This window comes from Temnothorax longispinosus, chromosome 2 (assembly GCF_030848805.1).
Source record: "Temnothorax longispinosus isolate EJ_2023e chromosome 2, Tlon_JGU_v1, whole genome shotgun sequence".
Classification (NCBI taxonomy): domain Eukaryota; kingdom Metazoa; phylum Arthropoda; class Insecta; order Hymenoptera; family Formicidae; genus Temnothorax; species Temnothorax longispinosus.
Genome location: NC_092359.1, coordinates 1,709,410 through 1,736,147, shown reverse-complemented (window position 1 = coordinate 1,736,147; position 26,738 = coordinate 1,709,410). Strand labels below are relative to the sequence as shown.

The following is a 26,738-nucleotide window of genomic DNA, read 5'->3' as shown; positions in this document are numbered from 1 at the left end:
TCTCTGTCTCTCTCTTTCTTTCTCTCTCTGTTTTTTCTTTTTTTTTTACAAACAGATCCTTTTTGCGCGTACGAATGTCTCGCAAGCAGCTAATTGAGTTATTTTACTGCATTATTTGCATTTTGCACAATGACACTTTAGATACAACGCAGTTGGAACCAACAGCGAGTCCCTAGAGATGAATTCCGCGTAACAGATTGGGTACAACAAAATTTTAATGCGAAAATATATATGTATATTCATTGAAGCCTCTTCAACCTCGATTCCGTTTTTAAATTTTGAGAGTTTATCGTGTCGTCGATCGTGGATTTAAATTTATTTCGCGCTTTCACGCCGACCCTGAGATCTCTGGAGTGTGGTACTTAGCGCGAAAGAGGGTCGAAAGATAAATCTAGCTTAATCGTTTCTACGCCCAGGCGGCTTTGCAATTTGCTCGCTCTTGTTTCGGGGAAATTAATTCACGCGGCAATATTGTGTGCGATGGATTACTTGAGATTTTTAGGACTTATCTCAACTGGGCTTTTTTAGAAATTGTCCTCGCGGCAAGGCCAGGGAGCGCTTTATCTCTCTCGAGGCTTACGAGGGGAATATCACGGAGAAGGTCAGCCGCGCGTCTTTTCCGGCGCTCACGCACCATGCAAACGCAACCCGACTGACCCACTGCGCCGACGATTCTCGCTGACATATTTCGTAACCGTCACCACACCGGTCGTATATTTAGCGTTACGTTACGCGTGGCCACCGCGCGCGCGAGAGAGAGAGAGAGAGAGAGAGAGAACGGGACAGCTGTGGTAGGTTCACTTGATACCGTTCAAGCCTCGCGACTCAGCTGATTGCCAGTCTGCCGCTCGCAAACGTTGCATACGTTGTAACTACTATGTGCCTATCAATGTCCTGCTCGCGGTTTTCTCTTCGCGCAATTATAATTTTGCCTGGCAGGCCTGGCTCGTTTAATTCTTCCGCCAGGATAAAACTAACTGGAAAAATATCTAGATACGAAAGTATATATATATATATATATATATATATATATATATATATATGTCCACCGAAGCTTCTTGCATTTAATCTCTCGATTGTTTTTAAATTTTAAAGGTTTTACCGTGTATGAATTAGGTATGAATCTTTCAATACAAGATAAGCCGTTTTTATTGCAGTCCGTCATATTTATCTTGTATTTCTATTTTTTTTTTAAATACAAATATAATTAATTTAAGTATTCTATTATTTCTGCAAGAGTCAGTCCACGTGTTTAATTATTAATGCCTGATGATTAACGTACATTTAAAGTCTTTTATTTTGTATTGCTCTCGTCCACGAGAGTTGTATAAAAACGATATGCTATATATATATTTAGATATATGCTTTTTATTAACGTTTCATGTACATGTGTGTGAAATTGTAGTTTGCGAATCTGCGTCCCACATAAATTCCAGTCTGAATCTCACAATTGCTCGGAGCTCGGACTCCGCTTTCGGCGGTCATAACAAAATGCTCCCTATCTCATGAATCGAAACACATCTGCGTCCAGCGTGAAATTACACAAACTGTAGAGAGTGAATCTTGGCTCGTACAATCCGTATCCCACTCGCGGCGGCTTCCGTAAATCGTAAAAGGCTGTGTTTAGAGCCACGCATGCGGCGTTTCACTCTTGCTTTTCTATTTTGTTGCCGGTCGCGGATGTGCGCGCGATTTGTAAGCAGCGTGATTTCACGGGCGAATCTAAAAGCGCCACGATTAAGCAATAATAAACGCTCTAGGAAATACGCAATCGTTATCGCGTGTAAATTATTCTCACATGTGGCAATTACAATTAAAAATCCTCACGAGTTCTTATCCTTCCGTCGTTTACGTTAAAGCGCTTGTAAAGTGCTGCGCATTGAAATTAATTTCATGCGAGATTTCTTCGCGATCATACTTGCGTTCTCGACAGGGAATAAATTGATTCTGATTGCGTAGATATATTGTATATATGTTTATCATCGCGTGCGCAAGATCGTAATTCGCGAACAAACGCGTCGGTGTTGTATACGCGTTTCTCGGCGGCGGACTCGCTTCACGACAGAAACAGGCAATCCTCAGAGACGTGTCCACTGACCGTTGCGGACTTTCGCGACTCCCGGTATCCCGTTGTGATAGAGCAACGCGCGCCTCCGTCACGACTTCAATGCGCCCGTAACGCGGTGCAATGCACGGGGTCTTGCTAGAGACCCTCTCTTTCTCTCTCTCTTTCCTTCTCGTTCTGGTCTCTTTCTTGGACGCGCTCGCGAAGCCGCGCGGAGCGGAGAAAGTTAATTTCGCATGGCCGTTGAACCGATATCGCCGCTATTACGCTCAGGGGAAGCGCGGAGAGTAACCGCGGTTAGACGCGGTTAGACCAATTTGCTGCTTCTAGGCCAGTCACGTCTTTATTCGATCCGAGCGGGCACATGCAGCCGTCCGCTCGACGTCGATCAACGGACGCCGCCGTTCGCGCCTTCGACTTCACGGGGATCGCCGCGCGGATCGAAACTAGCTCGTCCCGAATTAACTCCTCGCGATCTGACGTGACGTACACACCCGCCTGGTTTTGTACCGCTCCAGCCGCGCGTGTTGGGCCGCGCGTAAAGAAGCGTGTCCGAATTTCCGGCGAGATGGTGAACGAGCACTGCGGCTTTCGTTTCATTCGTATATGACATCTATATTGTTTCGAAAAAGTTTCTCGTCTCGCTACTCTCCTTTCTTTTCTTCTCGTTAAACGTATTGGCCTTTTATTTCATACAAATGCTTTCTTTTCCTCGCGGACGGCGATTAAAGCCGCGCGAGCTCAAGCTGAATAAGACCTTCCGGAATAATAGAAGTCAACGTTTCATCATACATTGTACAACGATGAATTATTTATGTAGGTCGTAGATTTGCATGAATTATAATACGAAAATTACTTTAGCCCCAACGACTTGTATGAAACAGCAAATTAGTAGGACGCGATGTATCGTAATGTCTTTCTTATGTAAATGCAATTTGGCGTGTGTCCAGCAAAAAAACGAGAATGGCTCCTTACGTGTTACGCGACTCTCGCCAAACTAACGTAACAGTCTTCCGTTTTGCGAGCGAGCTTGACTCATAATCTCACGAGTCGTCGATCTATTACGTCAATCTATCATCATTATATTTTATCAGAATTTTGTGGCGGAGGTATCGGATATATATATACAAACGATGCAGCGATATATAATAAGGAAAACATCTCGTTCCTGTGTTGACGAACAGCTCGAGAACAGGTCTAGATATCTCCGAATCGTGTCGGACACTCTGTCGTTATACTTTCGCGAATAGAAATGCAAAAGTCACCTCGAGATCCCCTGGTAATAACGGGAATACCTTTAATCGCGTACATTAGAGTCCAGATATGTATGGCGTTGCAACACGTGGAAGATGGTCGAATGGCGGTCGTCATTGCATAGTGAAGACGCATCGAACGACCGAGTCGCCGTATATAGCGCGCGTAGAAAGACGTTTATCGCCGATCGTGAAGACGTGGCAATCCGACTACGCATTAATAACCGTAATAGATCGGAAAGCCCGTCCGAACTACGTTGTCGTACACCTATCATCACCGCGTTCGAGAAATCGCGATATTATAACGATAAGTGGAAAGTCGTCGAAAACCTTTTCTATAACGCGATTAATTAAACGCTGCGGATGGGACTGCGAGACTTGAAATGACACTCAAGAGAGCTCTACGATTATTTAATGATAATGATATAGAATTAGTTTCAGGAGAATTGTTATACGCTATAGAGTACCTCTTCGGAAAGAAAGTTCTCTAGTTTATTCGTTCGGTTCGTTCCTTATATTACATCTCGATTTCTAAAAGGGTCCCAGGACAGATTTAAAATCCTAAACTCAACTATCTACTCGGGGATTGTACATCCGAGTCGAACTCAACTTCCAGCGTATATCGAAATATCTCTTTTTCTTTCATGCAGGCGCAACAATAATAATCGTTAACTTTTCGTCAGGGGTATAATTTTTCTCAGTCAATATGAGCTCGTCGACAGGACAGGTTCAGGATTGTCCCAAGTTGTCTCTGAATGCTTGGCATGCGCGTGGGCGAGCCGAGCCGAGACGCGATCGCGAAGAATCGTTTTGTCGGCTGCTAGAGAGAACCGGTACTGGTTCTTGGCCGCTGCGCAAAAAGACAATGGCGTGACCTTAGCGGATATGGCGAGACCAGATTCTACATGTCTCGAGGATGACCGGCTCGCGGAGGTTTTTCCTTCTCCCTTTTCCTTCCTTTTCTATTCCCGCGGTTAGCGACGCTGCTTTGTGTTATTTGGCCGACAGGGTGGACATTTACTTGCATTTGTATTTCCATGGTCATCCTAAGAAACTGAATTTATTTTCAGACAGAAATCTCCGTACGATCTTCGTCTCTTTAAATGACCGTCCCGATCTTCCGTAAAAATTATTCGAAAATAATGCTCCTGCAATTTATTGGATGCGAAAAATAATAATCGATTTAATAATAATGATGCTGATAAAAGCAGCCTTTAAATCACTGCAAAGAATTTATCGCAGAAATTATTATTCCGGATAAATAAGCTTCTCGTAATGTTCCAGAATGCAGTAAACATGCCGTCGTTGCTGGAAGCATTAGAGCTTAAGTACGGCAGCTCAACGACGGACTGCTCATTGACGGACGATGAAGCGGAGTCTGGCTCGCCCAAAGCCGCCCTGTCGGTGAGCATCTTCATCCCCAAGAAATCCCCACGACACACGGTGCCGGCGCTATTGGTGCTCCAAGACTGCGACATCGAGTCGGCGGGCAACGACGCCGAGAAGCTTCGCAGCAAGTGCAAAAACGTCGAGGAGCTTGACCTGGCGCAGAATAAGCTGTCGCAATGGACGGAGGTATTCGACATCCTGCAGCACATGCCCAAGATCAAGTTCGTGAACTTGAGCTTCAACTGCCTCGCGGAGGTGCTGGAGATCAAGCATGGTAACTACGATCTTCTGAGGAATCTCGTGCTCAATGGCACGAGGGTGTCCTGGTCGACGGTGCAGGGACTGGTACGGCACTTGCGCAATCTGGAGGAACTTCACTTGTCCTTGAACGAGTACAAAACGGTGGACCTGGATTATCAAAAGCCGGAGAACGCGAATCCGGCGCTGAAGAAATTACACTTCACCGGCAATCCGGTGGAAGTTTGGAACGAGATCTCGAAGCTAGGGTGAGTCTCACGTGATATCGTTTCAATGCTAATAATTAGAAAATCGATCAGTTTCTTTAGTAATGTAAAATAAAATTTGTTTGATAAGTTGTTATTCCGAAAGATTTGTCATTGGGCGCTGTACGATTTTCCAGGTATCTATTTCCAAACCTGAAGAGCCTTGTCCTCGCCGAGTGCCCGATCAGATCGCTTGGTTTGGAAGAAAATCGGAATTTGCCAAGCGAGGATGGCCGCCGAACGAAAGAAGAAGGTCACGGGCAGGATAACGAAAACATGAATCACTTAGACGCGGATGAACATACCTCGTCGACGGACGATAAAGGAAATAGGATATTTGAGAGCAAGGTCAACTACGAAAGATCTGAGTCGAAGTCGGAATCCAATGGGACAACCATCAAGTCGCCCCACGATCCCTTCAGAATGCTCAGGTTCTTGAACGTGAACGGTACCCTGCTATCGGCTTGGGACGAGGTCGAAAGGCTCGCCAGGTTTCCCGCGCTGAAGTCGCTCAGGATCCAAGGCTGCCCGCTTTTCGAGGTGAGTGGTTTTCAATCTCCTTGACGATCGAAAATCGGTCTTGCATTACGTTCGTCGTCAGAAAATATTTTGTTTGACGCATCTTGATTTCGCACGTGACTCCATTGAAGAAGGATAACGAGTCGGAATCGATTTCATGCTTAATATGAACAATAGACTTCTTATTTCTTCTAAATGTATAATATTAATTAAAAATGGATAGATATGTATTAAATAAAAATATTACTTAAAGGTGGATACTTAAATCTTTGCATCGCCTGTGCGACACTTTTTTTAAAATGTAAAGTACAAGAGAAATCTCGGGGAGATAGGAATCAACCAAAGACAATGACAACACAAGCAATAATTGGAATTAGTTATTTGCTATATGTGGGAATAATATTCGTTACTGCGACGTAGAGAGTAAATTTATCCCATGAAAGATCAAGATACGAAATACGATACGAGTGTACCATTCTGAAATCAATGGCTATTTTCATTCTCAAAGTGCATCAAAGTATAAAGTCTGAGCACACTTGACGATATATAGATTAGAAACACGTGTTTAATTCCTCGCATCTCAAAACTGCCACAGCCGTTAGTATTACGTGAGAAATGATGTGTCCCCCAGTAAGAGATCTTTTCGCGTGGACACGCAGCAATTGAATCTTGGCACATGCTCAAACAAGCATATGCTCATAGATTAATGTCACGTGCGCTTCGAAAACAAGTTCTTGGAATCAATAAACTCTCTGCAAGCACTCCCTATATTGGCACTTCCAAACACGGTCGTGTTAAGAGAATTTGATATTAATAGACGAATGTGAAATAAACAAAACTCGCTGTTTGTGTTCAAAAGGAACCTTGTTGTTTCATGTGTGAGAACCGGAATTAAATAAACTGACACGCGTCTCACTGTGCTAATTAAACGTGCGTAACATGGTAGCCTTCGATTCAATGAGAGACCAGTTTTGTCGCGGAATGTGTTTCCTATTCTATAAGCTACTGACGTCTATAATTACAATCTATAATTGCATAATGCAGCTTTGTTGTATTTTTTAATTGATTTATATTTTTTATTTATATCTTGACAACGTTGTTCAAATCTGTATCGTTATTTGAAAGAAATTTTATTTTAAGAAAGCGGAAATTATATTATGCTGTTACTATAAGAGACCCGTTCCATTTTGGAGCGCATCTATAAGAGCGGGCTAAAAATGTTGGATATTCCTTAAAATGCAAATATCTGCAATTTTTGTTTTAATATCAATTGAATCTTTATATTCATTTCTTTGGTACAATTTAATCCAACTATATAGCCCAAATTTAATTGATCTCTATCACATTTGTGTGGCGATCTATACTAGATATCACGAATTTTTATCCGCCGCTTTATATTCGCTTAACATTTTCCAGAGCCCCCGGGAGTACACGGAACACGAGAGGCGGCAGCTACTAATAGCCCGACTGCCAAACGTCGAGACATTGAACGGCGGCGGCGTGATATCGTCTCAGGAGCGCGAGGACGCAGAAAGGGCCTTCATACGTTATTACATGGACAAACCGGAAGCTGATCGACCCGAAAGGTAAGTCTCTTAACGCTCGCCAAGTTCGGTTTTGATAATTCCCTCCTCCCCCCTTTGATAATCAAGGCTCGCGCGGAACGAGTCTCGAATACTTCTTCAAAGGCGCCATAAGTTGTTTTTTAATGCGTCTTTAACGCAAATTTCAATTTCCCCGCGAACAAGCCCGGTTTTTGTCCTTCGGGCAGCTCCAACTTCGCCCGAGACTATTGGACTATTCTGGTTTCATGGCTACGCTCGCGCTCCCTTACCATTCGGAGGAACCCAACTTGACCCTCTTTTGCGATTTTCAGGTATTCCGAGCTTGTGGCTATTCACGGAAAGTTGGACCCCTTGGTGAACGTAGATTTGACGCCGGAGAAAAGGGTCAAGGTCACGTTCACTTACGGAGATCTCGTCGAGGTATTTAATTTCGTATCGGGTTTCGTCACTTTAGGTGTATTGCGTAACGGCAAACTTTTACTAGATCCATAATCTTTCCCGAATACGTGACTCGAAAAATAATTAAGTCTTTCAAGTATTTACTTCTGCAAGTATTCGCGATATGAATGAAAGAATTTCCATGCCGTGAGCAATACTTTTTATTTTACATTTTTGATTTTACACATTTGATTGGGATGATTGGTCACAAACAATGCTTTCAGGTACGGTCGGTAGATGTATATAGGACAGTTTTTGAATTAAAAACCAAGTTGGAAAGTATGGTGAAAATTCCTGCCAATAGAATGAGGCTTTTCTACGTTGATCAGGTGAGTTGTTCTGTCCTGTATTAACTAAACGATTTTAATGCTGTTCGCAGAATATTTGGCACCTTGATCGATCCTTTAAGAAACCCGAAGTTGCGATATGAATCGCATTACCCTTCCAAATATAATCCTTCCTATCCTGGCATGTATCTAAAGTTTGCAATTTCTCGAAGTATATCGCAAGGTACGAGCGTGAATTCTTAACGTACATGAAATTTTGTGCGAAATATTAAGAATTTACCTTATCCTATACAACAAAGTTATCGAAATATATCACAGCAAAAAGAGTGGAACAAATTTAAAAATTCTAGGAAATGAAGGCACAGTATGGACCGGAGGAAATGCTGTATCCAAACAAGCAACTCTATCGGTACAACATTAGGAACGGCGACGAGATCATCATTGACAGCAAACTGAATCGATTCGCGTCAACGTCGTCGACCACATCTTCCATTCGTTCCTGAAGAAGAACGACGAGTGAATCGTGCGGTATTGAAAAAATCCGATAACTCCTCGGGTTTTGATCTCCACTTATAGCCTCACGATGCGACGCTCATCGGTGAATTGTAACAATACTGTTACAGATCAATAGAGAGGCGCGATTTTCATGATTGTGTTTGCTAACACCACCGCGGGTATCTGAGAAAACCAAAAACTGTTACAATCCAAGGAGAGCAATTCGAGGGCAAATATCTCCCTACGTTGAAGTATACAAGCTAAACGTATAGAATTATTAGGGTTTTACGGATGTTCGACGTTACCTTAAACCACAAATGTTTCAAAAATAATAATGAGCAGATATGTGAGAAATCTTTAATTGGCGAAAATTCGGTAATTTATCGGAGACGAAATTATCTAAAGATGAGTGTTGCCTGATAAACGGTATGTCTAGACATTTTCTGAAAACCATTAATTACAAGCACCAATGCAAATGATCGTCCATTGCGATTGTTAGATAATTATTTCTTCGTATAACACTCGTCCAGAGACCTCGACATATATAAACTTAAACCGCTACTAACGAGCCTGGTGCATAGAGAATAATTATTGTATCCAGTGTACAAGCGTACACGCGCTTAGATGGATAGTTAGCCATCTTTTTCTTTAACATAGTAATTCTCGTCCGTCTTAGGAGACGAAACGTAATACGGGGAAGCAGGATTGTACATAGTGAATTTCAATTTCCAGCTAAATTCGATGTAGTTACGACGCGAGCAAAGGAGATTTACCCTATTTGCTTGACGAGAAAGAAAGTGATAAGGAATTCGTAGAAGATAATTCTCGACTCATCTTAGGACGATGCCAACGACAACTGTAACGTAACGCGCCGCCGTTGAGGCTGCTGTGAAGAGAACGAAATATTTTTGTAGAGATCGCGGGCAGTTACCCTTAAAGAAAGTATAGGATCTACTCGTTCATGAAACGAACGCGTTTTGTTGTTCCCCCGGCTTGAGCACCGGGCAATGATGAAAGTGTGTAACGCAGTCGCGAAAATGCGTGCGGCTCTTTCGCGAAAGTCGCTGGTAAAAGGCAAGAAGAAGCCTTGCACGAAATTCCCGAGTAAGTTTAAGAGTAGCGGAATGTATTTACGCCGCTGATTCGCGAAAGCGTCGTTCACTTACGTTGTCATCTCGACAAATGATCTCTGTACTTTCCGAAGGTGATGTATACTTACGAGTAAACTCTTTCCTCTGTAAACTTTGCGCGAGATCAAAACGCCTAGGTGTCACGAGCTCGTAAATTACAACGTGAGTTGTAACGAATACCGTGAAACGCGAGAGAAAATTTGTGAAACCGCGCAGGAGTCGTGCGCGGTTGAAGTTATGTTTGCTATCGTCTATTTTCGACGCGTACTTAACATCTTCACTTCTCATCTTCAACAGTTTCTATGTCTTTGAACAACTATTACTTCTTTTAATTCTAAGGTATTGGAACATACGACAGCACGAACAAATTTCATATTATCGCAATCGTTTCGTTACGAAGTGGACAAACGGAAATCATGATACGTTGACGACAGCGGTAGAGTGCTAATATAAATCTTAAATGTGATAACAAAGGCGATGCCGATTGCGATTTATGAGTATAATGTTCCGGATTCGTATAATAATCTCGATTCTCGAAGGTATACCTTTTCTTTTTCTCTCCTGAATGCCACAAATATCCATATGTCTCGTTAACATTTACAGCTTAACCCAGATTTAGGGCACGAACGAGCTCGCGAAAAGAAGCTAAGTAGAACGTTGCGTTGCGTCGCTTTGTCTTTGAGTCCGCCGGCACCACCGTGCCGTAACGTTTTCGGCCGAGCGTTCGGACAAAGAAAGCGCGGACGGTGCGTATATCAAGTTTCGATTTCTTTGCTCACAAGCAACGAAGCTTGCGGAGTCACTTAGTGCCTGCCTTTTACGTACTAGCGTAACTCACAATGTCAGATACTTCTAACACTGCCCTGTGAATACGATAAAACGATATAATTCGGGACGACAACACTCTTGGTATAGTAACGAGAAACGTAGACCGAATTCTTGGAGCAGCTAAAACTCCAATTGACCAGAATCTATGATGAAATTTTATTATCATTGTACAGTATTAATAATTTTTTTAGTTTTACCAATTGTTAAGAAGCAGGTATTTAATTGCCGAGTGTGTAATGATATAAGATATATACAAATAATGATAGAAGATATATACAAATTCGGATTTTGTCGGATCGATAGAGTATGATGACGATTGCCGCGGAATGGTATTGCTGTTGAAAAAATTCGGTCAAACGTTTCCCGGAGATCGAAGGACCACCGCGATAGTCAGGAAAATGTTGACTGTGGGTTTCCAATGCCACTGTCCTGTCTTCGCGGCGTGGACAGTACGAGTCGTTTAGTCGAGGTAAACAACGGAAAATGAAAATCAATCACGAAGGAGGACAAGGACGGACTGGTAGTGGGATCCTAGTACGCATGTGTCTAGTCTCGGAAAAGAAACTCTGCATTACTTTCATTTATAAAATACGATTCTTTTTTTGTGCTGGCGCAAATGTACGTACTAACGAAATAAATTGTTTATATGGTAGACCGTTTTTCAATTTTGGATCCCTATTTCTCGACGATGCTTCCTATACCTAAGATGTTTCTACGAAGAACAGTAATTGAATCACACAGACCCTGACAATTATAAATCCAGCCTTTAGTATTAGGTTTAATGCTTTTATTTAAATAAATTTTTTGGAACAAAGATTACGCTTATATTACACACACGCTCTACCGTAAAATAACCATTGTAAATCTAAATTCGTAAAAATTTCCGGGCATCTGTCCAATTGTTAATTCAAATCGAAACAATTGGATCACAAATTGAGGATAAAGATCACGGATAAAGGAAGGGACGCCGGCGGGAATGTGTATGATACATGAACGTGTTTATTCACAACCGTTACCATAAACGAGCCAAAGATAATTTTACACATATTAAACACTACGATCTATCACAATGGATTCTCTGTTTTTCTTCCCTCCCCTCCGTTTCGGATGTATAGAAATATATCTGGGTAAATGCTAACGCTACTTAAAATTAATCACGCCTGACTCGACGCGACGGCAGATTTCCACATCTATACATAAAACGTTACGTAATGGTATGTACATATAGGTACAAGCTAGATTTCTCGTAATGGAAAACGTGAATCAATATTTCTGCTGGATATGTCATAAAGGCGTAAAGCTAGATCTACGTACGATTTGGTCCGATCTTCCGTAAATCCGATCCTCGAAAATATTTAAGCTATCTGGTTAAGCAACTGTCAATATGGCCGAGCTAATCACCACAATTGTAATGTAATTTCAAAGTGAAACTGTAGAAGACACCGGCATTCAAATCCAAGGTTAAAAACCATTAGTAAGTACAACATTGTACGTACGAGTTTCCAATTCGTATTATTGGAAGCATTGTACTATAAATACTCCTAGAGATATTATTTCAATATCTTTATTAAATTAATTGTTCTTTTAGTTCAGCGAATGCTCTAGCTATGGACTAATATAGCCTTATTTGTACTTCTTACTTCTCTAGAATAATGTTATTATATTAATTTTATAATAAAGTACATCGATTTTCATTTTTATTGCACTATATTGTTAATGGAAATATTCAAGGATAATCCTGCCACTTCCCGCCTAAGCGCGACTTCGCCAGTCGCTTTGCGCCGTAGAAAAATATAGGAACGATGGAAGTGACGTAAATCAACACGTCGCGAGATAACGTCTACAGATACGCGCCGTCTCGCAATTTTGATCTATAATTCTTTACGTCGTACGGAGTAATAACGTCCAAGGTAGCTAACGTCCGATCCCAGCCCATCAAGACTGATTAACAACTCTCGTACAAACGCTGCATATTCTCATCGCCTCCGGATGTACGCCGGGCAACGAAACTTCCTGCACTAGATAACTAGAATACGGCTGTCTCGGACGTGTAAGTACTATTGCTCAAGCAGAGAAACTTGCTCGTGTTCTTCACCGTCGGAAATGCTGAACGTCTCGATTCTCTTTCCGGGTTGGGTTATCTTCTTTTGTCATAGCTTCGTATGCTTCACACTGTCCGTCCAGTAATTCTGTATTGTCATTGCCTCTAACGAATTTAGGAACGAGTCGTTATCCAAACTATACATTTCCTCCGAGTTATCCTGCAAATAAACAAGGAATACTTTTATAATATTTTTTAATTAACCAAGTAAACCAAAATTTCATTAATTTTTAATCTTTTAACTGGCCTCTAATAGAAAAAATTTTAAAAAATTAAAAACGTCTCTTTATATAAGTATATAAAATAGTTGTGTTCTTATAAGTAGTTATTTGAATTATTAATTTAAAAAATTCCGTTGAATACATTAAATATTTATGTATGTAATAATACTAACGCGAATAGTGGAATCATCGATATAACCGGAGCTATCGGGATTGCTGCATTTATCACTGTTCAATGTTTGCGGAGGGTTCAAGTACTTGCGCCTGAAAAAAAGGGAGTTAATGAATGAACGCATTAGCGAACGCAGGTATAATTAAGTACACATTACGAGCTCACGACGCATTACCTGTATATAATGAATCCGAGACTACCCATTGTACTGAGCAGGGCCACAGTCGCTAAACAACTGCCTGTAATAGCAGCTATACCCGCGGCGGATGTCGTCGAGCCATGCTCAGTATTTTCGCGGTTATTACCAGTGTCGTTATAATCGGGGGGCTGATTGTCTCCTTGCACTTGATCTCTCTGGAAGTGCTGCGGAATGAAAGTGTTCCTTGCTCTGCTCAAACGAGTGGACTCGCTCACGCCAACTGCACATTTGTTTCACGCGATCATTATAAACAGTTTAAAGTCTCTTTCTCTTATTATCGTTAAATCGTAACCAAGTTAGTTCTTTTTGCGTCTACTAATTTTTCTATTGTTTGCTAAAATAATAAATTTAATTAGAAACTAGAGCAGAATTAGTAAGCGTGTATAAGAAAGGAGGTCAATGTCAAGATCGTGAAAACGTTAATTAAAATACAATGCTACTTTCTTATCTCGCGCGAGATAACACCGTGACCATTAATTGTCTGCGAGATCATTCTTATTTTTATTCGCTGTAACACAGTCCTCTTTAAAGTTTACCTTCGAGGATAGGTGCCGCCGTAGCGAAATGCTGCGTCTGAGACACTTCCTCGTCGATCTCGACCTCGTCCTCGGATCGATTGAACGTCCTGATCGCGGCGTTACCAGCGGCCCCGGCCGCGGACAAAGACGTCACGAAGGAGGACCTCGTTCGGTTCAGCGTCAGATCAACCTTCGACATTTCTTCTTGATGAGGTAGCACGGTGAGATCCTCGACTTCCTCGAAGCTGACGTTCCTGCTGGCGACGCTGGACTGGTTTCTCTCCTCCTGCTCGTACTTCGGTCTACCCGACGACTTGTTCGTCGTCAGGATCCACGTGATTTTACTGTCCTTCTTCGTGGTCGAGTTCCTGATCCTCTCGTTCTCCCCGACGCGCTGCGATGCTGTCGTGCCGAGCGGCTCGACGTTGGAGATATTACCGCGAAAACTTAGCTCGACCGTTTCGTGGACGCTCGTCCCAGAGACGGTACCTCTACGTTCCAACAGCAACGAAGCGACAGTGGTGACGGATTGTTGCCTGTCAGGCACCACGGCCGTATTCGTCTGTGGATAAAGACCGATAGCCTTGGCTATGCGAAAACTCGGCCTGGTTGACTTCGACGTACGATAGATATCTTCGATCTCGATCGACGAAGACGTCACTCTTGAGGACGGTTGAGACTGGTTGACGGGATCCGATGTGGTAGACGGTAAAGGACTCCCAAGAATTACTGAAGAAGAAAGTCAGAATATGATCATTAAGAAGAGGAATTATTAAATCGTATAATGCGTAAATGCTTCGTTCTCTTGCGAGTTTCAACTGAGAATCAATAACACATTACGCGAAAAATTAAATGTAAAAGCTTTGTGCTAGTTGATTCTTCTTGAGAATTTAATTAAATATCATCTTTCTATACCGCTTCTTAATTCATAATTATTAAGTCTCTTAGTAATTAAATTTACATTAAAATTAGATTAAAATTATTTAAACTGCGACTAATTATAAAACATTTAAATACATATAAATATAAACTATAATAAAATGTTAACAATTAGGATTACATTTCTAGATTATTTCAATGATAAATAAGCTATCTAATACAAAACTTGGATTTATCTGCTTCTTAATTTCATCATATTGCAGTCGTATTCAAGTGTCTAAAGTGACCTAATTAAAGCCCAAGACATTAAAAAGTTGCCCGAGTCTTTTTATTGATCTTAACAGAGTTAATGGAAGACAGTTAAAGGAAAATTAAAATAGAAGATAGTTAAAGATAGTTAAGTTGACTATTAGCGCTGATAAGGAAAAATCTTACTGTGTTAAGGTGTGTTATTTAACAAAAAAGAAAACAAATGATGATGACTCACCAAGAAATTGCGCGGTAACCCAGAACCAGTGCATCCACCAATGTAGCGTCATCGCGTCATCTGGATGTATCTGCAAATACGAAGGCATCTGTATGTACCAACACGCCTATATACAAACATACAAATATATATTAAATATCATTATACATTTCTATCTCTAACGAATTCCTAAGCCCGGATAAACGAACGGCCGATGTTGGTCGCTTCGCAATCTCGTTTGTTCTGAGAGAAGGTAATGTTAAGAGCCGGTGAGTAATCTACGACCAATCGTGTTGCTTAATCATAAAATCCATGAGTCATTGAGGAATTTTAAAACCAATACCGGCGGTTCCAGCTTCTAGGTATACGACGGATAGTCAGATAATCGGGTAAAACACGAAAATAATGGTTTTGCTGAAATATATAAAAGTTAGGCTAGATACAGATCTGAAAATAACTATATTGAACCATCTGAACAATTAGATTTGGGCGCTCAAGACGGTTGCCTAGAATGTCAAAACTTCTTGTAGCATTATCATCACGCTTAAGAGTTCTATATATTTATTTTGATGGTCCGACATAATTATCTTAAGATTTGTATCTTAATTAATCGGAATTAATCTGCATCTGTATCTAACTTTTATGTACTTCAACCTCGACTTCAACTGTTCTTTCAGAAAAGGAATTTTGACGTATCTTTGACACGCCTGTTGTCGTACGATCATTTTGGGATCGGAGATACAAATCAAGATTTTTATAACGGAATTTTATGAATTCCGAACGCAGACAGGTGTCTTCCGTCCATCGAGATTTCGGAGAAAGTAAGAAGCTTTTTTTCATAATTCCAAACCGGTTCAGAATACCCGCTTGGAATCAACTTCGCGGCTACGCCGCCACTTGTCGAATTTTCGAGTACGCACTGGTAATTTTCGTGCCGAATAACGCAAGATGCAAGATTGAAATTACGATGGACCGGTGCCGCCGGCTGACTGGCGGGTTGAACGCAGGTGCTTGTACGCAATCTCAAGTGCGCCTACAGCCAGCATCCACAGCGTTAAAAATGAGCCTCCGGCGCATCTGGTCTGTTTGATAAATTTAAACGCATTTGCGACTGCACGGGAAGTGATAAGTCGCGGCAAATGTAGCGTGAAACAATTTATACACATATACAAAATCGGAATCTTGGTAAAAAAAAATACTGTATAATATATAGTGTTTAATGTACAGATCATATGTGTACGGTGCAAATCTTTTAAAAGTATAAATGTTAAAATTAATCATTATATACTTTACAAGGTAGCTTTATAAAATTCTATGATGTTAAGAAATTTTTGTAGATCTACCATATAGAATATTTAAAAAAATTTGTTTTTATGAAGAGAAATATTCTGCATAATATATAGTTAAAACGTAGCATATATTTTACTAATTTATTTTAGAATATTAACGACTTTATTAATTTACTTGGAATATTAATGACATATATGTAATAATAATTAAGTTAATAATATGGTAAAACATCCGTAGTGCGTTTATTTATTTGCCGATCTACGAAGCCTCGTGCGCACAAAATGTGGCGGAAAGATGCGATCGTTAAACAGCAGAATATAGTGCGACGGTCATGCTCTGTTGACCGTAACCAGTTGCAACTTGCTACGTGACACGAATAGGATATCGCGGCGGTACTTAAAGATCAAACGTCGCAATTTTTCAATTTTATCGCTGGAAAAAAGAACGAATTCGCACGAACCAGTATGTAGATTACAATTCAGAGCAAAAATCCCATCGAAATATTGATCGAAACTTCATTTGAAGTTGATTGAAGATAACACTTTGCTATTAATATTAATTGCTATTAATATATCTATTACTGTACCAACACAATAAATCCTCCAATTCTTAATGTTGCAAACGTTTATAATTTAAAAAAAAATGGAAATTTATTGCAAGTCTTGAAATTTCGAAATATCAAAGTTAATATAAATATAATTAAATATATATGTTTACGTATAAAAATGTATTATTTTTTCTTTTTCTAAATTAATTAATTAATAAATATAACTTAAAATGTAAAATTAATTCTTCATACATATTGTAAACATAATAGCAAATGCCATAAGCAGACAGAGTTGCGGCTGATTCTCGCATATGAATGATAAAAATCTAAACATTATCCTGTACTTTCAGAGACTGTGCGACCGGACAACTCTGCTTCCTTGGACAAAATAATTACGGAATTAAGGAGCATGGAGAGTGAGACACACTCGTCCGTGTACAGTTAGTCATGCTCTCTCGGTTGTAACCGGTCGCACTTTTGCACGGATACAGCTCGGTAATAAATTGAAGTCTGGAAGGAAAAAGCACGAGGCGAAGAGGACGTCGCGCGCAATTTTCCCACCGGTAATCCGGACTTAATAAAGACGGCTGGAACAATTAAGGCGCAACGGCCGAACCGCGCCTGTTTCCCTGGCGACAAAAGGTCCACCTCATTGACAACTCCGCACCCTCCGCGTGACTTCATTCACGGACCGGAAACGCGGTCCCGCACGTCGTAACGCGTACGGAAGGACACGCAGGGACGCAGCTAGAAATTTTCGGCTGCCCTGAGACACGCATTCTCAAGAGACGAGTAAAAAAAAAAGAACTGTTACTTCGTAACAAAGACTGTTAATTACGAAAATACTTAAAACATATGTATATACATCCGCTTAAAAATACTTATTAATTTTTGTCGATGTTTGATATATGATTTGTTTAACGCCACGTTCCGTGACTTGAATGTCGATCTATGTTAGAATCATTTTCAGCGCACGGACGACACTTCTCACGCTTGTTTCCGCGAAACTGCGGTTTATCCTTACGGATGACGGTAATCGCGTGCGACGCTGTTACAAACCGCTGGTTTCTGTAAATAAGGTACGTCCGCGTTTTTGCTGGTAAATATTGGTTTATGAATTTCATGCGGATTACATGCGGATTACATACAATTTTCATGCAGATCCGATTTAACCCGATTGAAGCCGCGTTACGCCGCGTTCCATTTCGTTTCGAGATCAAAAGAGATAACGAATAAGTGCTCCACTGGGTCGGCGCTAACGCGTCGATGATAAATAATGTTCCGTACGAAACAATTAGAACGTGGTGCGCTTCGCAAACACGATCCCGGTTAATGCGCCGCAAGGTATGAAATTGCGCGCGGAGCGCATGCAGAGAGAAAAAAAAATGCGCTGCATTTCGCGCGTTACGTAATTTCGCTTCCGCGTGCTGAGCCTCGCCCCACTTCGTTTTCAGAACGGAAGAAGGATGCGCAACGCGCCCAATTATAAACGCGCTAATAATCCTGCTGCTAGCTGTATTACTACCGCTGATCGATTGCATGCAAACGTCTTTAACATTGAAAACAAAAATTCGGAATGGAAGCCCCATTCTCTAAGTGTATTTCGGTGTTCCAGCGTCCTTGCGAAGATTAAGGACCAGTTTCACAAATGTCGGTTAACTTTTCATCTTAGATTAACTCACTCTTCGTCTTTTTCTAAGGGGGACGTTAGAAGGAGGCAAAGAGTGAGTTAATCTAAGATTAAAAGTTAACCGACACTTGTGAAACTGGGTCTTAAAGGTTTAATACCAAAGGGAACTTCCATATCGAAAAATAATTTTTTAAATATAAAACGAAACAGCGAATTCGAGAGACGTTTACTTCCCCGTATAGGCTACGTTTCGTTCCACTTGGTTTTCAGACCAAGGATAATTGATTTAATGAATTCGCTTCTATCGCGTGTTGCTTTACATACTCTCCGTGAAAGCTCGTGAAAAAAAATTGGCCGTTTCGCGGTTCGCGCAGTAACGTGCAGCTGGAGAGTTCAATGACCGTCGCGTATGAAGTTCCTCGAACCAGAGACAACGGATTTAATACGATAAGTTAACAACATTCTCGTAAAATTTCTAATTTCTTTATTGCATGCATCGTTTCCATCTGCGTACTTTATCATACTCGTATATTATAGTTTTCTATGCATCCGCAGATCTTTATCTTATTTTTATCTCGCACGCCACTGAGAGGCTGTGCAATGCAATTTATTATCTATATTCTATGATGTCACGCCACGATGTCGAATTACAGCATCGAGTCACGTAGCCATGGCAATCAACGTGCTAAATTGCGACCTTCGTGCCTTTTTGCCGCAATTTGCATAAATCTTGACTCTGACGTCTCCATAAAACGACTAAAAAAATGGAACGCGTTATATTCTTAATAATAATTAATCGCATTGTTTAAATGTAACAAGAGACTTCACACGTGAAAGTTTTGACGTTCGGGTTCGTTAAATCGATTGCAGATCGGATATAGAATGCTTAGTAAAAAGTGAGAGAGAAGTGCGCGACAGGATACAATCATTGGAGCATGAAGTAGAAATGCATATATTCGCTTCTTAATCATACAGCACGATCTCCGGAAAGACCGCGATAAAAACCAACGATAAAAGCCAGCGCTGAGTGGAAACTCGTTTCTTTGCACTTGATTCACTTTTCCCAAGCGAAGGTTAATCTTGAATTTAATACGAGAATACTTGAGTTGCAACGTTTAACGTCAACATTTTTAGGAAAAAGAAGCCAAAAACTAAACCATTCTCTACAACTTCATGAAAAACTAATCTTAAAATCTTTTCTTAAATTGTTAAAAAGAGGTATAGAAACTTTATATTGAAAACAGGATAGCCTTGAATTTATTACACCACATTGTTAAGCTGGTCTATATAATAAATTTTTTTATGCAGAGTGTGTAATATTCAATAAATCTGAGATTCTTTTACGCAAGACATTTCTAAGAAACTTCCCGTTTGCGGTGGACAAAGATATTATTACGATACGCTTCTCGCAATCGTAGATTGTCTATTCATAGAAATTTTCAACATCGTGTTTCGCTCGAAATGCATCGAGGAGGAGAGAGGTGCATTCGAGTCGTCGATGAGATTAACGCTCATGATGAGGAGGCGAAGTGGGGCTAACGAGGACACTAAAGCGAATCGCGATTTACCGCCGAGCCTCATCGTGCTGCCGAGTGCCCGAATGAACGCGAATTATCGAGCGCATTAGCGCAACCGCCGACGAAACTAATGGCCGTGAACCGATTATTCGGATCTTTCTCTCTGTTTTTCTGCCATTGTTGATGGAGCGATATGCGTCGATCTACAAAAGGATCCATTTCCGCGGCTTTAATGGCGCTAACTAAACTCCTGGATTAAAGGTCGTTTGTTACTTCGATTTTTCGACCTAATATGCTGGCAGACTAACGGCTCGTGTACTTAAGCTGATTTTTTGTAAGCTCGCCGAGATCCTTCGCGAACTTTATTCTATACGTATTGTCCACGGAGTCCACTATTGAAGACCCCCAGGGTGGTGTCACGTACGAACAATCATTTCGGTTTTCACATTTATCGGACGTCGTTTATCACGTCCACTGTAACTGCGCTGCAAAAGTTTTATCGCGACTTTTTTCTGTCGGTGCAGCGATAAAGAACATTCGTACTATGTTACGTATAACGCGTGGCATATATTTACAACGCTCGCGACATGCGAATTTGTAAAGCACAAAAGAAATATAAAAAAATGACAGAAAAATACAATATTTATTATGGCACTGAAATTATGAAGGATTGGGATCGGCACCGTGACATATTTACCACTAATAATTAATCTTTTCTATAATTCTCAAACTTATTTCTCAATAAATACCGCGATGTTCTCAAAAGACTACTCTAAAAAAGACATGTATTTTCATTTTTTAATAAAACATAATTTTACCTACAATAAAAAAATTCGTTAATTTTGACTTTGTTTTAAGGCTTGTCAAACGTATGTAACCCCTTAATTTATCTAGATCAGTGTTTCTTCACGAACACGAACTTGTGAAAAAATTTAAATTAAAATTCAGTCAAGCCGAAAATAACCAGCGCAATGGTACGCAGCCGAGCAGAAAGAATGAAATCACGCGTTAAACAAATGTCAGTCTTTCTAAGTGAATTTAGGCGGCAATAGAGCAGCAACAGCCAGATCGTCTCCGATATTATATCCACAATATGAACTTTCACACACACTCTCCGATAGCAATCTTTCCTCCGGTGAAGTTTCACTGTATTTCCAAATGCGCGATGCACATTGTGGGATGCACATGCAATGAGATCGCTTTTCTGTCCAATTAATCTTACATAAAAGTGATATCACACGTGAGAACCTCGCCCGCTAAGTAGGTGAATTCACAATTTAAAGTCTACGTAAAAGCGTAAAATTTGCATATATAGCAAAAAGTAAAGACAATGGTGCATGTAGTACACATTTTTGTAGGACAATTTCATCGTCTCTCAATTCTTCGACGAGGAAATATTTAATAAACGAAGCGAGAAAGAAAATCGAATGCAATTAGGATTTCATCTATTTTATCGATGTACGTTATGCAAATTTCCTACAAACTGCATTTCACGATGACATTTTTAAGAGAATTGATGATTAGCCAAATATGATTAAAAATTGTCAAAAATGATTAAAATTGATCAAATACGATTAATATAGTCAAAAACTGACATGGAATTATAGATAAATATATAAATATTATTTTGAAATATATATATCTGGACAGAGATAAAACATATCCATTATTCATAGGATTTACATGATGCCCAAGAATTATCTGGAAACACAGATTCATTTAACACGTAAATTATATTATGACATGCGCGAATATTTTTTTTCCCAAATTGAATAATCCTGCGATACTCGCGCTTTTGAGCGTCGCTTTCATAACATGGTTTCAACGAAGCTGAGCAGGCCTATTAAATGTAAATACACTATTACTCGATATACAACTTTTCCAATCACATATTCACACGTGAAGTGAATGGATAATGAAGTCCAAAAATAAGATAATATTCAATAGTAATTTAATTCTGTCGTATAGAGCGGTTGTCAAATGATAACTTCCGTTTGAAGAATTATCAAATAAAATTAAAATGCAACACTATTAAATTTTATTAAATTTACAATTTTATTTTTACCTAAATTTTTCTTTTTTTCTCTCTTTTTATTTTCGTAAAATAAATAATGCAGTTAAATAATATACCGTTCAGGTAAAAATTCAGATAAGGATTAACAGAATCGCATTCTAATTTTATTATTACAAAAATTATTAATGTAATTAAATAATATGCCAATTCCTTCTGTTAGTACGTCGATCTTGTTCTAAATTTTGCGAAAATTGGCCCCTCGATTCCATTATACCGCTATACATCGCGAAACTTGCTCGTTACTCGTCGGGGAATTATATCAGCGTGACGATCGTGAGGTATTACGATGGAAATCTTCCTCGACGCAAGAGGTTTCTATGGTGCGCAGATTTTCAGACTATCTGACCTATTCTTCGTAACAATTTTACCTGCCGTGAAACATATTCTTGAGCCCATTGTCTTCCACGTACATATTCGCTATCGCAACATGTTCGCCATGGAGAGCGACATCGTTCCCGGAGCGATTGGTGTCACTTCTTATGTTTTTCTCCTCGTCAAGCAACAAACAAAAATAATTTTAACCCATTGACTGCGTTTTCTTCCGTCGCTTCACCGGTCAGCAATTTGATAACAATAAATATTATTTCCATAAAACGTCGTGAAAAGCGTGCGAGACTTTTAGAAATTTATTTGCAGCTGAAAACGCGGGCGTCTAGGGATGATTTTTACAGCCCAGCAGTCGAAAATATGAAGCTCATGTCACGGTAATTTTAATGTGCTTCTTTCGTTTTTTAAATATTTTTTTGGTTTCTCTTTACTTTTTTCAGCAAATATTGAATGAATCTATATACATACTAGTAAATTATAGAATAATTAAAAATATGTGATATGTAATTAATAACAGTAACTTTTAATTAGAGTTTAGAAATCACTCCAGGTATAATCACTATTTATCCGCAAAAAAAAATTAGGCGCCTGTTTCCGAGTGGCAGATCATTTCATGACTACTTTCAAAAATACCTATTGAAATGGTCGTATTTCAAGTATCAACATTTAATCGAGCGCACTTTAGAAATCTATATGTTGGTTGTTGTAAATTTAGTTTGTAGAAATACAAATCCATGGAAGGTTTCATACGAAAATGATAAACTGAGACGGTAGGATTTATTTGCCACATTGTCGACACTGCAGACGCTCGTACAAATACTTTTGCGGATTAAACTCGCTCGTGAAAAGAAGGAAGTAAAAATGAAATCTTTATCGACGATCGAAAGTTTGGATGAGTTCATCCGAATGGCAATTATACTCGTATATACTTATATATCGACCCCGCGCGAAAGTGGAACTCAGAAAAGCAGAAATTGGCCGTGCGCGGTACGAGCCTTTCTCGTAAACTCAAACATTTAATTTGTGTCGCTCACGATGACCGAATTGCATCTACTACGCACTAAGTTATCAGTGATGATTACGATTCGTAATCATAATTTATCGTGCTGTTATCTATTTAATCTAATCGATTGCTTCGGTCTATTGATTCAGAACGTCAGTAACGCTCGTCCTATTTTAGAGATTATTATATACCTAGTTAATTACACTAAAGAGAGAAGAAAGAAAAAAAGAGAGGGGGAAGAGCTTAATTGGTATTAAATGTGAAATAAGCTGGCAAAGTATAATAACGTATTATGACACGCCATTCCCTTTGACATGCTATCAATTATCTCACTCCGATATGTAATCTCCTTGTGATATATTTACAGACTTCATTAACATAATTGCATTTATAGGAAACAATTTTGTAACTGAAATAATATCGGGGATAATCTTGATTGCTAATATAGTTCCGACTAAAAGTTCGAAGGTATATAGACCAATCGAAAAATCACCAGAGGGACCATAGTTTCTATCTCAAACCTCGTTAAACGTATCCATTGTACTAAATTGAACAATATTATTCTGTAAAACACAGCGCACTTCGATTGTGATTTGTCTACGTAACGCGAACAGATGGGTATATTTAACAGATACGATAAAAGTGATACGCCAGCTATCTCTTGCCACTTGGGAAGCATGAAAAGCAATCGTGATGTCAATTTACTCGCGAATATGATTTTTATCATGGAGGCATTGTGTCTGTACATAACATACATTGTTTGAATATTGCATAGTACGATAATAAACGCTGTCTATGCAACGTGCATTGTTTGAATATTGCACCGGTTATTAACGTATCAAAAGCCGAAGATATATTGAAAGAGGTAATTAAATAGATTACAACGATTAAAAGTATGAAAGTGTTTTTTGCAAATATTTTCTATAATAAATATGTTACGAGACATTATATAAAAATAACTGTGTGGGCGCACCGTAAATGGCATCTTTGTTGAAAAAAAATAGCTCCTAAATTGATCAAAGAATAACGTACGAGGCGTTTGACGCTAAATTGATTCTACATAAAGTCCTCGTAAGAACGTTTTATGAGACATTCAATATATACAGCGCGCAGCGTACCCTATCGACAGCTGCGATATGCCTTGTATGTACAATTAAAGATCGCTATTACCGCGGCGGTTATCATTACTTAACCGACGTTTAAGTGATATTAGCTGACGCATCGGTTTGTTAACTCGACGACACGGCAGGCGCACAATTCCAAAGAAATACTTCGCGTTAGACGCGAAAGAAATCATCATAGAAGGAAACTAAACTATATGGAAGGAAAAAAAGATAGCTGGGCACGTAGTCCGTCCGTACTGCGTGTACTCACGAATTTCTATCCCCCCCCCCTCACGCGGGGAGGGATAATAAGTTGTAACGCATATACTATTTATGAGAGCGAAAGTCTCGTCTGCAGCTACACCAGTCACGCATGCGTTGTTGCAAAACCGGCGAAAGTAAAGATTCGCTTTCATATAGTCGCGTTTATTGTAAATCCGTCTTGCGGGTGCGATATAATCTAATTATAAAATTATAATGTAAGAAAAGAATGTTGTAAAATGGTATGTAGCGGTCGAACATAAATTTATAGCGACGCCTGCGACACGCCGAACCTTCGCAGTTGTTGCCTGTTCTGTTTCAATTCAGTCATTATGCTGTAACTGATTTAACGAGAACTTTCCAAAGTAGGCTATTGACGAAAAGTTTGCATGTTAATTTTCAACAATAGATAATAATTGCCACCACGTAATTACGTAACACATAACACAATAAATTAATTGCTTCAACGAAAGAGCTTTCAAAATGGTTTCTGTATAATATGCTCGTGCGCAGTAGCCTCAAATAACTTTATATCTAAAATGCAGAGTAAATAATAAGCAATAAAGTGTTGATATAAAACAAATGTGATCCAAATTATTAATTCTTTTAAATAATTGTAACGCGAAAACTTGTGTATAATATTGTATTGTTGCATTCACTTATTACATTGTTAAATTCGTAAATTCTCAAATTATATATACTTCATTTGAGTCATTTCTATACCATATATAAGTCGCCACTGCTCCTACTTAATACTACTTAATTTAACTAAAACAATGTTAATTTAATTAAACCAAGGGAGTTAAAATACTGTTTTATGTTACAATAATAAATTTCGACACACACATGATAGTTAAAAATAACGAAACATTATTTAACTCAAGATATTGATGTAAAATACATCCTTTAATTATAACAATGTAATTTTCATTTATTTCACAATTTTAGATCACAATTCGTTTATTTTGTATTACGTCTGAAATTGTTTCTCCACGAGGCAGAATAAGATATATATGTATTTCGGAGAGTCTGAGTGTGCATATGAACGGCGTTTCTCGTATATTAAATTACTTTTTGGTCACAAAAGTGAGATTTATTTTTTAAAAATTCCAAATCCAAATGCATAAAGAGCATAAAAAGCAGAGAATTGCGGGCCGTACGTGCTTGCGAGCGGCAGAGTGCCACACACATGGGGTCACACAATGGTCACCAAGCACGTGCAGGTACATATGAAGATTCGTTAAAGTGACATGGCACTACGAGGTCCCACTGTCGCAATTAGCACGACTCCGCGACACGTACGCGTTTCAGAGAAAAAAATTGCGGTTTTTCACTTGCAGAGTAGCGTCATCGCCGTGAACTCATTTCGTCGAGCATGATCACGAACGCGTTGATATAGATTCGGCGAAAATTCCGAACTATTTTACCGCTTTGTATTCGCAAAATTCCATTGTTATCACTAAATCAATATAATTACACATACACTCGTTATGTATATTCTCGCGATTATTTTCTGCGTGCGTATACGAGAAATCGTTAATTATTTTTCATTTTGTGCTGTTATAAATGATTCTTATAAAAATGTCACGGAAGATAAGATACAGCGAGAGTTATGCAGAGAATTTCGCACGCCAGTGCGGCTAAATATATGAATCAACCTTACACCGACTTGGGGTCGTAATGCTCGACGAGCTACCCATTTAATAGGATTACTAGTTGCGCTTCTCTAGGTCACGAAGCCCGTGATAGGTATCTTTTAATCAGCAGGACTACCTAGAGTACAAGTGCGCGTGTAACATATACGCTTTCATCGACGACGAAAATCAGCGATGCATCTCCCGCGCTCTAATGTACGGCATACAACAGCGAATTTATAGCTGCTTAAGTAAAGCCTTCTCACGCGCGCTCGCGCGCGTTGTTATTTCGAAACGATAGGCGAGCAAGGGTACTATTATGAG

At 39.6% G+C, this 26,738-nt stretch overlaps 2 protein-coding genes across 5 annotated transcripts in view; one reads left to right on the top strand and one right to left on the bottom strand.

Annotated features, from left to right (window-relative positions):
* The window catches only part of Mlt (tubulin folding cofactor E like protein mlt), a 31,345-nt gene extending 20,221 nt beyond the window's left edge, over positions 1 to 11,124 (top strand). For all 3 annotated transcript variants that reach the window (XM_071771228.1, XM_071771226.1, XM_071771227.1), the window contains 6 exons: positions 4,603 to 5,213; positions 5,348 to 5,750; positions 7,146 to 7,315; positions 7,606 to 7,714; positions 7,957 to 8,061; positions 8,370 to 11,124. In XM_071771228.1, the coding sequence (XP_071627329.1) occupies positions 4,615 to 5,213; positions 5,348 to 5,750; positions 7,146 to 7,315; positions 7,606 to 7,714; positions 7,957 to 8,061; positions 8,370 to 8,522 (1,539 nt within the window). In that variant the 5' untranslated portion in view covers positions 4,603 to 4,614 and the 3' untranslated portion in view covers positions 8,523 to 11,124. The remainder of the gene's footprint in view (positions 1 to 4,602; positions 5,214 to 5,347; positions 5,751 to 7,145; positions 7,316 to 7,605; positions 7,715 to 7,956; positions 8,062 to 8,369) is intronic.
* Positions 11,125 to 11,244: 120 nt separating this feature from the next.
* The window catches only part of LOC139808810 (uncharacterized), a 20,572-nt gene continuing 5,078 nt past the window's right edge, over positions 11,245 to 26,738 (bottom strand). Inside the window, exons 1-6 of one of the 2 annotated variants that reach the window (XM_071771234.1) lie at positions 15,197 to 15,266; positions 15,050 to 15,119; positions 13,702 to 14,412; positions 13,142 to 13,385; positions 12,968 to 13,058; positions 11,245 to 12,733 (exon numbers count right to left, since the gene is read on the bottom strand). In XM_071771234.1, the coding sequence (XP_071627335.1) occupies positions 12,623 to 12,733; positions 12,968 to 13,058; positions 13,142 to 13,385; positions 13,702 to 14,412; positions 15,050 to 15,101 (1,209 nt within the window). In that variant the 5' untranslated portion in view covers positions 15,102 to 15,119; positions 15,197 to 15,266 and the 3' untranslated portion in view covers positions 11,245 to 12,622. Of the gene's footprint in view, positions 12,734 to 12,967; positions 13,059 to 13,141; positions 13,386 to 13,701; positions 14,413 to 15,049; positions 15,120 to 15,196; positions 15,267 to 26,738 lie in introns of those variants that run through there. The other variant, XM_071771233.1, reaches the window with a different exon arrangement.